Source organism: Numenius arquata, chromosome 2 (assembly GCF_964106895.1).
Source record: "Numenius arquata chromosome 2, bNumArq3.hap1.1, whole genome shotgun sequence".
Classification (NCBI taxonomy): Eukaryota; Metazoa; Chordata; class Aves; order Charadriiformes; family Scolopacidae; genus Numenius; species Numenius arquata.
The window spans coordinates 34,145,333-34,159,974 of record NC_133577.1 but is presented as its reverse complement, the minus strand read 5'-3'; the positions used below and the strand labels follow the sequence as shown (position 1 = coordinate 34,159,974).

Here is a 14,642-nt window from a genome sequence, read left to right as displayed (position 1 = left end):
TAAAACAGTTAAGAGAATAAAGAAATATATATTATAGAAATTAAAGCTTCAGCCCTGAAACATAATGCTATAATAAATATAAGAATGTGCATTTCAGGAACCTCTGTTAAAGTGACTCCATATATTATAACACTATTTGCAAACCTTCTAAGAAATACCTGAACAGTAGAATGCAGAAAAGCTACAGTGTAAAGCAAAGGTTTCCACATAGGCATATTGCTAACATCTAACAGATCTTGATTAATTCCAGAAAATGTTCTTTTCAAACTCGCACGTGCACCTTGGGGAGGTTCATTTGTGAACTTTATAGCAATCTGTCATGTGAAAAAAATAAAGGAATTGGATTTTTTTACTGAACAAAACCAGCAACATAGAAAAATATCACAACTATTAGTTATAAATAAAATGTAAACAGTTGAAGCATTGTAGATGCAAAGTTGATATGTACTTTCACTATAAATTCCACAAAATGAGTACCTATCTGATTAGGCACAAAACTGTAATATACATTACTTTAAGATTTTGAACACAGACCTTCAGGTTATGTTGGTCAGAACCATCATTGATACTTGTCCATGGATCTAAGAATTTTCACGAACAACCCAGAAGCAATTGCCATGCTCTTCAGAAGGCATCATATGGTTCTCTACCTCTAATTCAATGACCAAATGATAGAAGAGAACTATCCAGAGTAGATGACAAGAACTCTGCTGTATTTCTGGTTCCAGGACTTCACAGTAAATCAGATCATTGTGTTCATAGTGGTTACTCTGGTCTCTGTGGATACGTCTGCAGCAGTAAATTAGATTGTTCCTGAGTACTCCAGTCAGCAAGCATGGAGTCCACATTTCTTGTAGTAAACTGCCACAGCACCTTAGAATACAACCCCTTAGTTTCATGCGAACTGCCCTATAGGAATAGTTTCTATGAAATTTTAATTGTCAGACCATGCTTACGAATTATTTGAAAGAATGCTAGTTAGCACAGGCTTTCACATCAGAGAATGTTGTAACTACTTTACCCCTATGGACTATCACATTCCAGTTCTGGGTGATGTTCTCGGGCACACTTGAATCTAATAGACACAGACTGGCCTTGTCAGAATCTGCATTCCTTGAGACACTTTCAAACGTTGGAGGAACCCAAATCAAAAAAGTATTTTTCTGCTCCAACAGTAAGTACGCTGGCTGGCTTGGGTAACATGGCAGCATGCATCGAAAGACTGACCACAGGCTGAATGCAAGCACGGTGCTGAACTGTTTCTACTTCTGAGGGACACTTAATGGAAGATACTCATGAATATGTACTTCACCTGGCAGTTTTAGTATCTCCATATTTGTGGTAAATGACTTCAATTACTTTTAAGGAATGACTTTTCAACTTCAGTCTCACAAATTTATTTCTGGGCTACAGAGTCCAAGCAAACTGTCTTAGAGATGAGCTCCAGACTTCTGCAAGGACCTGTCTGCACATGAACACACTAGAGTGGTGGACTGAATGGGAACACTTGCTAACCAATATTTCCACTTTTCAAAGTTTATCTTGTTCAGTTTTTGATGAATGCTCTGTATAGAAACCCAAAATTATTCTCTTCTTTCTTCTGAGAAAGAGCCAACCTTTGGTTTGTTGGTTATTCATTTTCTGGAATCCCTGGATATGTTAATATTTTAACAGGTAATGTGACACTATAGACTGGGAAATCACATGTGAAACATTTGAGATAAATGCAGAGAACACCACAGAAGTGTCAACACACAGCTATTACACTAGATACTAACTAGCATTATGGCCTGCTGTAAGAGTCCTAGAAATAAGTGACATAAATGCACTGCGTAAAAATTTAAGCAATTTTCTTGGTATTGATGAAAAACGTCTCCTTGAGATCTGCCCGTGGCAGGGGGGTTGGAACTAGATGATCCTTAAGGTCCCTTCCAACCTAAACCATTCTATGATTCTGTGATCTACAAAGCAACCATTCATAGCTTATCCAAAGAAAAACAGGTAACTTCTTGGTAGATAATGTTCTTTGACATGTGCTGTCCATGTGTGTTCTGCCCCCTTTATCCTTTATTTCAGATAGGGAAATCTGAAAGAGTCTAAGAACAGCTGCAGGCATTACTCTGTTCACAAAGGCATCTGGTTGAGCAAAAAGGGATACAGGTAAAGCCTGATAGAATTGATTCAAGTGTTTCTGTGTACAAAATTAGTATGAACTGTTCCATGATTAAATCTTCCTGTTTAAAGTGATATTTGCATTGTAAGGTAAGTTCGTTTTTTCTTGGACTTTGTGTCCCTTCCCACCATTTCTTTCATTTCCATTTATACACTTAACCTGAATAATTTTGATGGCATGAGGTACCTGAATGAAATATTTGAACAAACCTGTAGCAGTGTGATTGGGAATTTAGGGTGTGGTTCAGTAGTTATCCAAACTCGAAACGTCTCATCCTGTATCTCAGCAGTAAGAAGTGTCTCCAGTAGTTCATCCATAAAATCCAGTCCAAGATGACAATTCTGAAGTAACACCCAGCCTCCCTAAATAAAAATATTCACTGTTACCATATAAAAATTAGAATAAGTTATTCATAATGCTAAACCCAAATGTCTATATTAGAATTAAATTTGGTCTTGCATCTTTGGGTTTTTTGGTGGGTTTTTTTTGTGTGTTATTAGTTTTGTTTGAGTTTTTTTACTTTTGTTCTCTTCCTAAGTATGTGTTATCATTTGATTTTGTATTGGCACGGTTAAAGCAAATAAGAACTGTTAGTGCAAAAGTTATTTCCACATCCTATTATTCACGATGAAAATATAACCAGAGCCAATATTCTAAGTAAAGTAGCAGTGCTACCTAGTGGCAAAAAGAAGTAATTCCTATCCTCTACGAGCAAAACACCAGTTTTAAGCCACCCTGCCATCAGATCCAAAAGAATGTGAGAGGAAAAGTAACAGCTGAAATCTAAGGAATAAATCTTTTTTTAAAAACTTATTTTTTAATAAAATAATCTAAAGTGTAAAGAGGTGGTAACAAGACTCCAAAACTTTTCAACTGCAATTAGTTTATCTGCAATAAATGCACATATTTGAAATTCAACCTCTGCATATTAATTTAGATCTTATTCAGCTCTCAAGTTGCCTGAAAGCTCTATTTTGATTATTATCTCTCTGAACTTCTGCTTATGAATTTAAATTCAATCAGCTTTTATAGCATCACTTTAGAAGCCTGATGAATCAGAAGCCTGATATTAAAATGGGGCATTATTTAATCAGTTCTAAACAGTGATGTGTGGATTTCATTACAGCTTGTAATTTCATTTTGGTAATTTTGTTTTAATTCATTTAAAAAGAAATAAATAATATTTGGTGACAAAATATAATAGAAATATTTATGGTGAACTAATGGCTATAAAAAAAAAAAAAAAAAAAAGGAAAGATTAAATGAATTGATTTTTTTCCTTCTTTTCTGGTGAACCACTTTTTTGCGGAAGATTTTTAATCAGTTTGTCACATTTCCAAATGAATCAGGCTCATTTTTTAAAAATTATCTACCTGGAACACAGCACAGCAGTTTTAATCGTATTATATACTTTTGGCCAGAGGTAGAAAAAAAACCAGATATTTGTCTTCATATTCACTAATTGTTTTGTTCTTGAAAACCTGGTGTTCAGATATCCTTCCCACTGTAAAATGTGCACACCACCAAGGCATTTAGTTTGTAAATTGTTACTAGTAGCTCTACCGGACCGCTGTTTTGAATATCCTTGTGCTTTTTATTGAGGGAAAAGGCAGGGATGCCCCAGTTTTCACCATTCCAATGAACTGGAAGTTCATTACGACTATTCTAGACATATGAACACAAAGAAGTATGAGAGATGTATGTGTGCATTTGCACATCATTAGAAATGCCATTTGCTATAAAAAGATTTCTTTTTTATCTTTTTCCAAAGTGGTAGGCCTATATTCCAGGACTAGTGTCACAACATTTGGTAGGATTCAAGAGATTACTGGGATACAATATAGAGAACTTTCATAACCAAGGCTGCATTAGCTAAAGAACCTTTTATTATACAAGGTATATGTCTAGCAAGTGTGCAGTAAAGGCCATATACAAGCATTACATTTGTCCATAAAAGAGAAACACAAAGAAGACTGTACTATGGTCAAATGAATAACTAGCATGTGGCAAGAGATTTTTATTTCTATTTTCTCAAATGAAGATATCTCACAGACAGCAGGCAATACAATTGGAATTCCCTGAACTGATTCTGTGTGACCTTTTGTTTTTTTCTGCATGAAAGACAGGAAGTCCTGGAACAGCTCCGAAGCACTTCAGTCTATCAGATTAAGAGGACAGGATTTTGCAGAAGTCTAAAGAAAGAAGCATTTCCTGAAGTCATTGTGATTAAACATTGGAGAATAAAGTGACAAAAGAACTGCTCAGTTCAGATGGAAATCTGAAATAATCATGATCATGAATCTGCAACAGTCTTAAAAGTACATTTGTTCTTCAAGTGTGTTCTGTGTTGTTATCTCGTTTTCACCATTTGTCTTTCCAGAAGTCTCATGGGTGAGGACAGAGACCCAGGAAATCTAATGGATGACATATATTGTGAGGAGTTCAGTTTTAAATCTCATAATGAATCCATCTTTATCTTTCTATCTAACTTTTGATGAATACTCCCACTGTAGGTATGAAAGCATATATTGGTTAACAAATTGGTAATATGGTACCAATCAAACCTTTTACTGAACACAAGTCAGTTCAGGTTTCTTTAGGTGAATATTACAAGCAGTGCTGTACTCCTAGTTTAGTAAGGACTAACAGATGGTTATGATCACATGAAAAATACGTTTAATTTATCAATATAGTTCTTGTAGTCTTTTACTCTCCATTAGTAGAGAAATTCTAGTCCTTCAGAATACTGGAATAAGACTAATTCCCGATATTTTGACTTTACAGGCAACTCTGGCTGTATGTCTTTTTTTGCAACACTGTCCACAACTCCTTGAAGTGTCCAGCTGACCAGACTGTGCTACCTTTACACTGTAATGTTTATATTGTATTTCAGGTGTCAATTACCATCTTTCTGGAGCTGCTGCTTAGACTTTTCATGTTTTTACTGTCTGAGAGTATCATCTGCCACAAAAAAAATACACTACAATATTTATGAGAAAAAATCTTAAATACTGTTTGGAAATTCTTACATATCCTGGGACTCCAAGCCCAAAGGATTGGCAACTAAAGAAACAAAGAACCAACTGCCAGTGAGCAAGAGTCCCTCTCACTAGCACAGATGTGAGGAAAATGTGAGGCAGCATAAGCAGTCAGCACATCCTTCAGTATCTACAGCTTTAAGCTATGTGTGCACTCACCATTTTATGTAGCAGATTCTAGGTAGCTCTCACAGCGGAGAGGGAAAAAAAAAAGAATTTCAGTAAACAAGTGGGATCTGCAAGTCCTGCAGGATAGAATGCGATGTCCTTTTACCTTTGGATAACGATAGTGATATAGTGATAAGAAGGTAACGTGCTACCTTTGAAAAGCAGCTCAATATTACTGCCGGCAGAAGTATTGACTTGGACTCCACTGGCACCTATATATCCCACAGTGGAATGTTTTTAGGCTCAGGCACTCAAGAAGACACTTTTACCCTGAGATATGCCTGATAGTAAGGTGAAAATGCAAAATATTAAAGAGTGTATGCAAAAGGCATGTAAAAGAATGCTAAAACAGATAATCAGCTTATATTGCAGTGTTTTTTCCACACCTGTTGCGTTGATATCTGTATGAGTTTGCGTGCATGAACTTCTTGTCCTTGACCCATAGAGATGGTCCTACACTCTACAACATATTTGACAACATATGATTAATGAACTTACATTCTTCAGAAAAAGAATTCAAATTCAGTCCAAAAAAACAGTGATATAAATACAGCATAATTAAGTAAATTGTTATGCACAAATATATACTTATAAAAGTAGAATCTCTTCACCTCCAATTCTGATACTATGTATACATTTTCTAAACATGGAAACCTTGTAAAACAACATTAAAATATACATTCACAATATTTACACTGTTTGTAGAAGTGAAAGACTGTGATAATGCTATTATTGTCAATGGACGTTTGTGCCAAATTTTAATGAAGTAAGCTACAGTATTTGAAATATGAACCCAGATTTTTCTTTAAGTGTAGGCAATGAAGCCACATAAATGAGCACAATTCATAATTGTAAAATTGCATTTGTGGACATTTTAGTGTGACTAATATAATGAATACATGTATCTACTTCCAACTCAGTTTATATGTACAATTTTTCAAATTTTCCATATAATGTAGCCATAAAGTCCAGAATACGCAAACACAGGTCTTGTGGGTATTTTTTACAAAAAAGTAATCTTGTAAGCAGATTGCTGGTTTTTGTGTTACCTGCAGTTAAGAGTTAAAACAAGAAAATAGTATTGTCACCAGGCCAGAATATATACATATATATATATAAAATCAATAAATTAATAGTGTTTTATAGTTAGGATTTAAAAAAAATATTATCACTGGGAAGGATGATAACGAATTATAAAAAAGCACCTGAAAACTTTACTCTCCAACTGCATACAGAATGAACGTCAGCATACTGTCTTTTTTTCAAAATATTATTTTATCTCTAAGACGATGGTTCAGGAATAATCAAAAGTGCAACAGAATTCAAGAAACACTTCTCAGGAAAAAAAATATCTCTGAAATTACTTACATTACCCTTCTGTATCTTAAAACATGACAATGAATAATTACTTCATACCTAATTTAAGCTTCCTAGCCAAGGAATCAATCTGAATAGTTGGGTCAGATCCCATAGACAAGAAACAGATGAGAGGTGTTCGTGTGTCACTTTCCTCCCAAGTTTTTTCTAAATTCAAAATGACTGGTTCTGTGTATTTCTCATGCAAGGAATCTGCAATGTATTTCCTGGCTTGGGAAAGCGTTCGGTCTGGACACCAAGACCTGGAAATAAAAAAATATACCAAGATACAAATTCAATGCCTTTTCCTGTTGCAAAGACCGGATTTAAATTTATAAATGAATTTATTTATAAAATACAGATTTTTGCTTCATAATATGCATATATATGTATATATGCATATCTATATATAAGTTTGTAGGTTTGTCTTTACAGATATAATAATAGTGCTAGTAGTCTTCCCTCTACTTATGACTGTTCAATTCTCTGACATTTCAGTTGCTTACAATTTTGGCTTAAGCAAACTATTTACACTGGAATTTTCTGTTCTGGATACCTTTACCAGGTTGGGACATTCTTCATTTCAAACAGAGCTTTTGTATCTGAGGACCGAAATAGGGAAATGTAAGATTGTTTTTGTCCTTTAGCAAAATTCTACAGATGTTTCATTGGGTCTGTTAGTCTTTTAGGGTACAGATTCAACTGTTGTGTTGGATTGCATTTGTGCTGGGGATGAGTCTTTATTTTTCCCCTGGGGAAAAAACCAAACCCAAGCATACTACTTTTGGATAAAAGATATGACTTTGCAAAGCTTTGATTTGTAGGTTTATTATTTAAAGGCTTAGGGCTTAGATGCTTCCCCTGCCCCTTCAGGGTGTATAGCATAGAACAATATAGTACTTCTTCCACCAGATTCTGGCCTTTTTTACTGCACAGGTTGAATACACTCCAAAGACAAATCATAGTCTAGTAATTAATGTTGTTGGGTTTTTTGTAGTGTTCCTGATTTATTTGTTGCAGCACTTGGAAAGTATACAATGAATGTAGGAAGATATGATTCTTATGCATAAGGCAGCTGAATGCTGCTTTGGAAAACTCCATTCTATCCCAAGCCCTCCTCAGAGATCTTAACTGATGCGATAAAATCATTTATAGCACATTTTTCACATGGGGCTTTTGAATACCTGTTTTGCTTTTTCACAAATCTCTTTTTTTATATAATTACTTATTAAAGTTATTTAAAATAGTTCATTTTAAAATAAATTAAAGCAAAAATTTGGAAAATATCTGAATCATTCTTTTTCAGTGTCTTGTTGGAGAAGGCTGCAATGTAGTTCCCAGTTCTCATTTGTCATCAAATAAAAGAAAGCTATTAAAAATACTGTCTAGAAATAACTTTTTTAGACTCTTCAGAGGATAGTTCCCAAGTGAGACAAGTCATATTTCGTATGAATGAATTAAATAATATTTCATGTCACCCAGAAATTAATAAAAATTACACTATTATGATAATAGCATACTGATAGACTGAGACATGTGATACAACCAATTTACTGAAGATGCTCACCTGATGAGTAAAAGCCTGCGAAAGGTATCAAGTGAATCGTTGTATCCATCAGGTATAATTTCTTCCTCAGGAGCATCTTTATCAAACCAACTTTTCCATCCCTTTTCATTACAGGCTATCTAAATTTATTACATTAACACACATAAATATATTTCAGCTATAGAAAAATCCCCTTGTAAATGTATATTTTAATGAGACTGTATTATTAAATTAGGATATGTTACAAGTAACATTAAGCATCTAGCATTTACGACATACGCCATGTGAATTGCTATTAAGATAGAAATTCTAGGATTAAGATACTGGCTCTTCAGCTGATCAGTTATGCATGGATTCCCCTCCCAAATACATGCAGCTCCTTAAGAAAAATCAATAATTAGCAAAAGGATTCCATACTACAAGAGAAATATACTGTAATGAATTTATTCCTTTGGATCACAAAGTTGTAAGACAACAGAAAAATCCGTCCCAGTACAGTCCAGCCAGCCAAAGAATTACAAATTAAAAATAACAGACTCTAGCAGGCTCTTGACTTGAGAAAGAATAAATCTGATCACAGATACCATCATTATTTAGGCACCTCTGAGAACCTATAACCTAATAGGACAAGGGGTATTGGTGGACAGAACATAGTGAAAATTGCTATGCAGTTGAGTCTTTAATGCAGAGAAGAGTCGGCTACCGCAATATTCTCAGATCACTGGAAAGAGAACAAGGAACACACTGATACCACCTGTTCTGAAATACAGTTCAGTATGCCTGTTATAAACCAAGGAGTTCTGTCCAGTTGACTGACTTGGTTTCAAATGGAAGTAGTTTCAGAACAATCCACACCAAGAATGGACTAGGAGAGGAGTGAGAAACAAACATACAGGGACCTCTTCCAATCACATATTTCCTATAATAAAACTCATTCAGAGAGATTGATAAACACTAAATGTCCCTTTCTCAACTATAATCCAAGTCTGAGAAAAAAATTTACTTTATAAGCAAATAGCTCAATTCTACATTAACTGGCATCAACCTGAGCAAATGCTAGGAGAGTATTCAGAGGAGGTACCTTCTCAAAGCTAAGCCACATCCAGAGACAGGTTACTGAGCTAAGGGACTTAAGTAAAATCATTAAGTTTTCATTACATATTTCTTTTTATCATCTTTCACTCAAACACAGCTGGAATTAGTAAGAATATGAAAATGAACAGGGTCATCTAAAGGTTTAAAGAGGAATATGTCTTTATTAAATTAAGTTAGGCATCTGGGACTGGAGGACAATTTCTAGAGAAGAAAAAAATTTGTAACTGGCAAGAAAAAACACATCACTGGCAACCTCCTGAGAACTGGGAGGTTTTTTCTTTCAATCATTCTCTGTTTGTATCTAGACGAATAATAATACAGTTGCATTCAATATGATGAGCCAAATAGAACAGCACATCTAATAAGTAAGCAAAAAAAGTATTAAAAATATGTTATTTCCATCTTTGCATTTTTTGTTGATATCCTAGTTGGCACTCTCCCAGATTCCATCTCTATCTATTACTAAAATCACCTAATTGGCACTTCACAGCTTGTAAATATAAGACAATTTTAAGTTCATGCTAAAAGATTAATTAAAAAAGAAGCCTTTGGGGCTAACATGGTCACCTACATATTTCAGAGTCTAAAATTTTGTTTGCACCAATTCTAGAAAAGTCCAATAACAGAACCGTTACAATCTACAAACTAAAAGGAAAATACATACTTCATAACCCTATGGCTAAATTTAAATAATGTTAGCAAGTGTGCAGTGGCATGCATTTTGGGTTCTGGTGCCCTAACAACCCAGAGTGAAGGCCTCACTAGAATTCTTCCAATTTTCTCCTAACTCAATATCCTGTTTTGATTCCTCCAGAAATCAAAACCTAGAGGAAGCGAGCTGGTATGTATCCAGATTTTGCCTTGATACAGAGTTGGGAAACAGCCAGGACCACATCCTGGTACAACATTTATATAAAATCTCTGCTACTCTTCAGGGCACTAAATGCTGTCAGAAGATGGATTTGGTTGACAAATACTCTCACAGCAAGAACATAGTGTCCTAGCTATCAGCCTGATAAGCACTAAGGAGTGCTTAGGAAAAGTTAGGCAGTGTTATAACCACACTAAAAAAGATAAATTTACCAAAGAAAATAAAGTAACTGATAAGCATGTCACAGGCTTATGTGCATATAAGTTCATGTATGTCTTAATAAAATAAATAGTATATTTATAGCTAAGTCATCATATCTGAATAATACGTTAACCTTGGAATGGAAATGAGTATTTAAAAACAAACAGCAAACAATTTACTTGTAAAAGTCTATCAGACTCAAGACATAAAACATAGTGACTTAAAACCTGACACTCATAGATTAACTTTCTGAGCCTTTTCGATACCTCTACTTTTTTATCCTTTCTGCTTATTTCTGTCTCTCTTTCACTCGCTTCCTTTTTTACTAGTTCTTTGTTCCTGTTCTTTTCTCTTTCTACCTCAATGACTATAACACAAAATACTATAACGCAGACAAAAAAAAATGTAGAGCAAATAAATACACCTTCATTCATGCTACCTAGCTGTTCATTTCTATGCCTTTATTCTGTATTCTCTCTGACCTTGTTATAAACTGCATCTCTTGTGCATTCTAAATGGAACCACAATTACAATTGGTAAACCAGTTATTGACATTAGAAAGATAATTTGTAGATATCACCTGATCCAAAATGTCTGCAAACTGTGGAAGTTTGCTCAATTCTACTAGGTTTAGCCACATCATGTCAAGAATCCAGCGGAAAGGTTTGGTTGGGCAAGCCTGCAGATCCAATGCTGCACCTCCTGTAGATAAAAACATTTTGATGAAATACACATGACATTCCAAGGTTCAAGATATATTTGACATTTCTTCTTAAATGATGTTTTCTGGCCCATGTAATTTTAACTGGAGTACTAATTGCACTCTTGTGTACTTAGCATTTTTTTCATAAGATCATAGAATAATTTAGTCTGGAAAGGACCTCAGGATTCATTTGAGCACTGTAAAATTCAAACAGGTTTTATATGGACCTACACATAAGCAATCCTGACCACATTTTGCAGCAGAGGCACAAATTCACAGAGTATAGAGGCGGCAGACATGGCCAACTGGGCCACAGAAACACATTGTTCTTTAAAAGTCAGTGTTAGCTGGTTGGCAAAAGTCGGAGAAAACTCAAGCTGAAACTGATAAAAGACTGTTTGTAGCACCTCCTGGGCTTTATGTGGAATTGTTCTGGCAACTTAGAAGATAGCTTTATTCAGCTCAATCAAAGCAGAGAAGCAGAGGAGCAAGAAGTCACCTCATTTATAAAAATAAGGATACAAATATAATATAAAAATATACAATTATTAAACTAATTGATGGAGAGAAGCAGAACTATCAACTTGATCTCAGGATAGAACAAAGCCCGGGTAAATGGGAACTGCAGCTAACTTCACTGGACCACAGCAGGGATAAGGACAGAGGCAGCTCCCACACAATTGCATGGTAGAAAACACACAGCCAAAAAAAAAATCACACTTTTAAATGGTGTAAAAGTTTAAAAAGTTGAAATTAGCTCTACATATAACACAACTTTTTAAACTTACCTCTAATGAGTGCATGGAACTCTCTGTTTTTCACATGTCCTCTCTCAAGATCAATTTTTAATGTCAGGAGAAGGGTAAAGAGGAATTTGTGGTTTTCATACAAGCCTCTAACAGAATACGAGTAAGTTTCAAAGGTAAGATACTCAATAATATTTGAGATTCTTTTCTGAGGTAAAGGAGACTTCTTAGATCTGAATTACAAAACAAAGCACAAAGAAAGCATCTTAATAAATAAAGCATCAGCAAATACATTGGAAAGACAAACATCTGAATAGTAGAAAAATCTGTGTCTCCCTACTTGGCCATGGATTGATCAAATAACTTCAAGAACTGAGCCAGTGAAGTTTGATACATATTATTGACCATGCTCATTTCTGTAATAAGAAAATAAAGAATGCTTCCACGTGTAGCAGCAGGTCGGTATTCCTCCTGAGCAGTGTTAATCTTGACTTCAGTTTCTGCTGCCACAGACAACTTTTCAGCTACTTCAGCAGCTGTTTGCTTAGTAGTTTGCAGAACACCAATCAAGGATTCATCATCTACTAGTGAACCTAAGAAGTCAAATATTGGATGTTTAGGACATTTTCATAACAAATTTTTCACTTCACATATGTAAAAATTGAAAGGTCAAATTACAGGAATTATTTATAACAAATGGAAATGATTACTGAATTGCAGAAAGCTTTTAAAATGGAGACCAAACAGGATATGTAACATTAAAAATTATTTTTATATTCAACATGCTAAACAAATGCATTCAACTTATGTCAATATGAATGTATATACCCCAACAGCTTTACAGCATGTAATAGAGAAGACACCTTTCTTACGCGCATAACACACATAGTTATACACAGTACTTCAATTATTTTAAAGCCTGTTGATTGGTACACTCAAAGTCAAACAGACATGGGGTCCTAAAGGCAATGGTCACACAACAGTATTCCTGCATCTGAAGTACTCACTGATTGATTTGCTGAAAGTTACCACCTTCTTTTTCCACCAAAGAGACAATAACTGATCATGCGCAGTCTCCTAATATGCTGCAAAAGACTTTCAACACCATTTAAGCTAGCCCATTTTATTTTGCATTTTCAATGTGTTAAGAATCAGATACCTTACCTCATTTGAGGGGCAGAAAGGTCTCAAGAAATTTATTTGTTTCACAAAACTTTTTTAGGTGTTAAAAATGCTTAGTGTCTTAGGGTTGTATATGGTGGTATGCTATAGTACCAAATCCCTCATACACCAGTAAATCATCACACTTCAAGTTTCTACCATTGGATGACCTCTTACTGTATCTTGGATGGATAAATAAATTTCTGTATGGAAAGATTCTAATGTGAATCAGCATAATCTGTTTAATCCTGATTCTTTCACGCTTTGATACAGAACCTCTGGTTGCACTTAGTTTGTATAGAAGATTGTCTTCCAGTTCTTTCATCTTCCTCTTATTAAAAGTTACATCTTCCATGAGTTTAATTCGTTCTGCCTCTAGTTCCTATTATTAAAAAACCAAGAAAACGTCATGACACTTTATGGACTGTAACTATGAGTCATACTCAAAATTCAGTTGCTGATTTTTCAAGTTCATTTGAGCATTTCTTTTTGATTGAATCATAGAATCATTTAGGTTGGAAAAGACCTTTAAGATCATCAAGTCCAACCATTAACCTAGCACTGCGAAGTCCCCCACAAAACAACATGCCTAAGAATCACATCTACACATCTTTTCATTACCTCTAGGGTTGGTGACTCAACCACTTCCCTGGGGAGCCTGTTCCAATGCTTGACAACTTTTTCAGTGAAGAAATTTTTTCTAATATCCAATCTAAACTTCCCCTGGCGCAACTTGAGGCTGTTTCCTCTTGTCCTATTTCCTGTTACTTGGGAGAAAAGACTGACACCCGCCTCATTACAATCTCCTTTCAGGTAGTTGTAGAGAGCGATAAGGTCTGCCCTGAACCTCCTTTTCTCCAACCCTGGTTCCTTCAGCCACTCCTCATAAGACCTGTGCTCTAGACTCTTCACCAGCTTTGTTACCTTTCTTTGGACACCAGCACCTCAATGTCCCTCCTGTAGTGAGGGGCCCAAAACTGAATGCAGTATTCAAGGTGCGGCCTCCCCAGTGCTGAGTACAGAGGGACAATCACTTCCCTAGCCATGCTGGCCACACTATTTCTGATACAAGCCAGGGTGCTGTTGGCTTTCTTGGCCACCTGAGCACACTGCTGGCTCATATGCAGCCAGCTGACAACCAGCACCCCCAGGTCTTTTTCCATCAGGCAGTTCTCCAGCTGCTCTTCCCCAAGCCTGCAGTGTCGCATGGCATTGTTGTGACCCAAGTGCAGGACCCAGCACTTGGCCTTGTCGAACCTCATACCATTGGCTTTGGCCCATCAGACAAGCCTGTCCAGATCCCTCTGTAGAGCCTTCCTATCCTCAAGCAGATCAACGCTCCTGCCCCACTTGGTGTCATCTGCAAACTTACTGAGGGTGCACTCCATCCCCTCATCCAGATCACTGATAAAGATTTTAAACAGAACAGACCCCAGTACTGAGCACTTGTGAACACCATGTCTGACTGGCTGCCAACTGGATTTAACTTCATTTGCTACACCTTTTTGGGCCTGGCTATCCAGCCAGTTTTTCACTCAGCGATGAGTATGCCCATCCAAGCCACAAGCAGCCAGTTTCTCCAGG

General features: G+C 35.8%; 1 protein-coding gene across 1 annotated transcript in view; it reads right to left on the bottom strand.

The window, feature by feature from the left end:
* Positions 1 to 14,642, bottom strand: part of DNAH8 (dynein axonemal heavy chain 8) — a 140,974-nt gene that overhangs the window by 11,954 nt on the left and 114,378 nt on the right. Inside the window, exons 76-84 of the mRNA XM_074168783.1 lie at positions 13,335 to 13,440; positions 12,238 to 12,490; positions 11,940 to 12,130; positions 11,029 to 11,150; positions 8,303 to 8,421; positions 6,796 to 6,998; positions 5,766 to 5,839; positions 2,383 to 2,535; positions 159 to 314 (exon numbers count right to left, since the gene is read on the bottom strand). Coding sequence (XP_074024884.1) covers positions 159 to 314; positions 2,383 to 2,535; positions 5,766 to 5,839; positions 6,796 to 6,998; positions 8,303 to 8,421; positions 11,029 to 11,150; positions 11,940 to 12,130; positions 12,238 to 12,490; positions 13,335 to 13,440 — 1,377 coding nt within the window. The remainder of the gene's footprint in view (positions 1 to 158; positions 315 to 2,382; positions 2,536 to 5,765; positions 5,840 to 6,795; positions 6,999 to 8,302; positions 8,422 to 11,028; positions 11,151 to 11,939; positions 12,131 to 12,237; positions 12,491 to 13,334; positions 13,441 to 14,642) is intronic.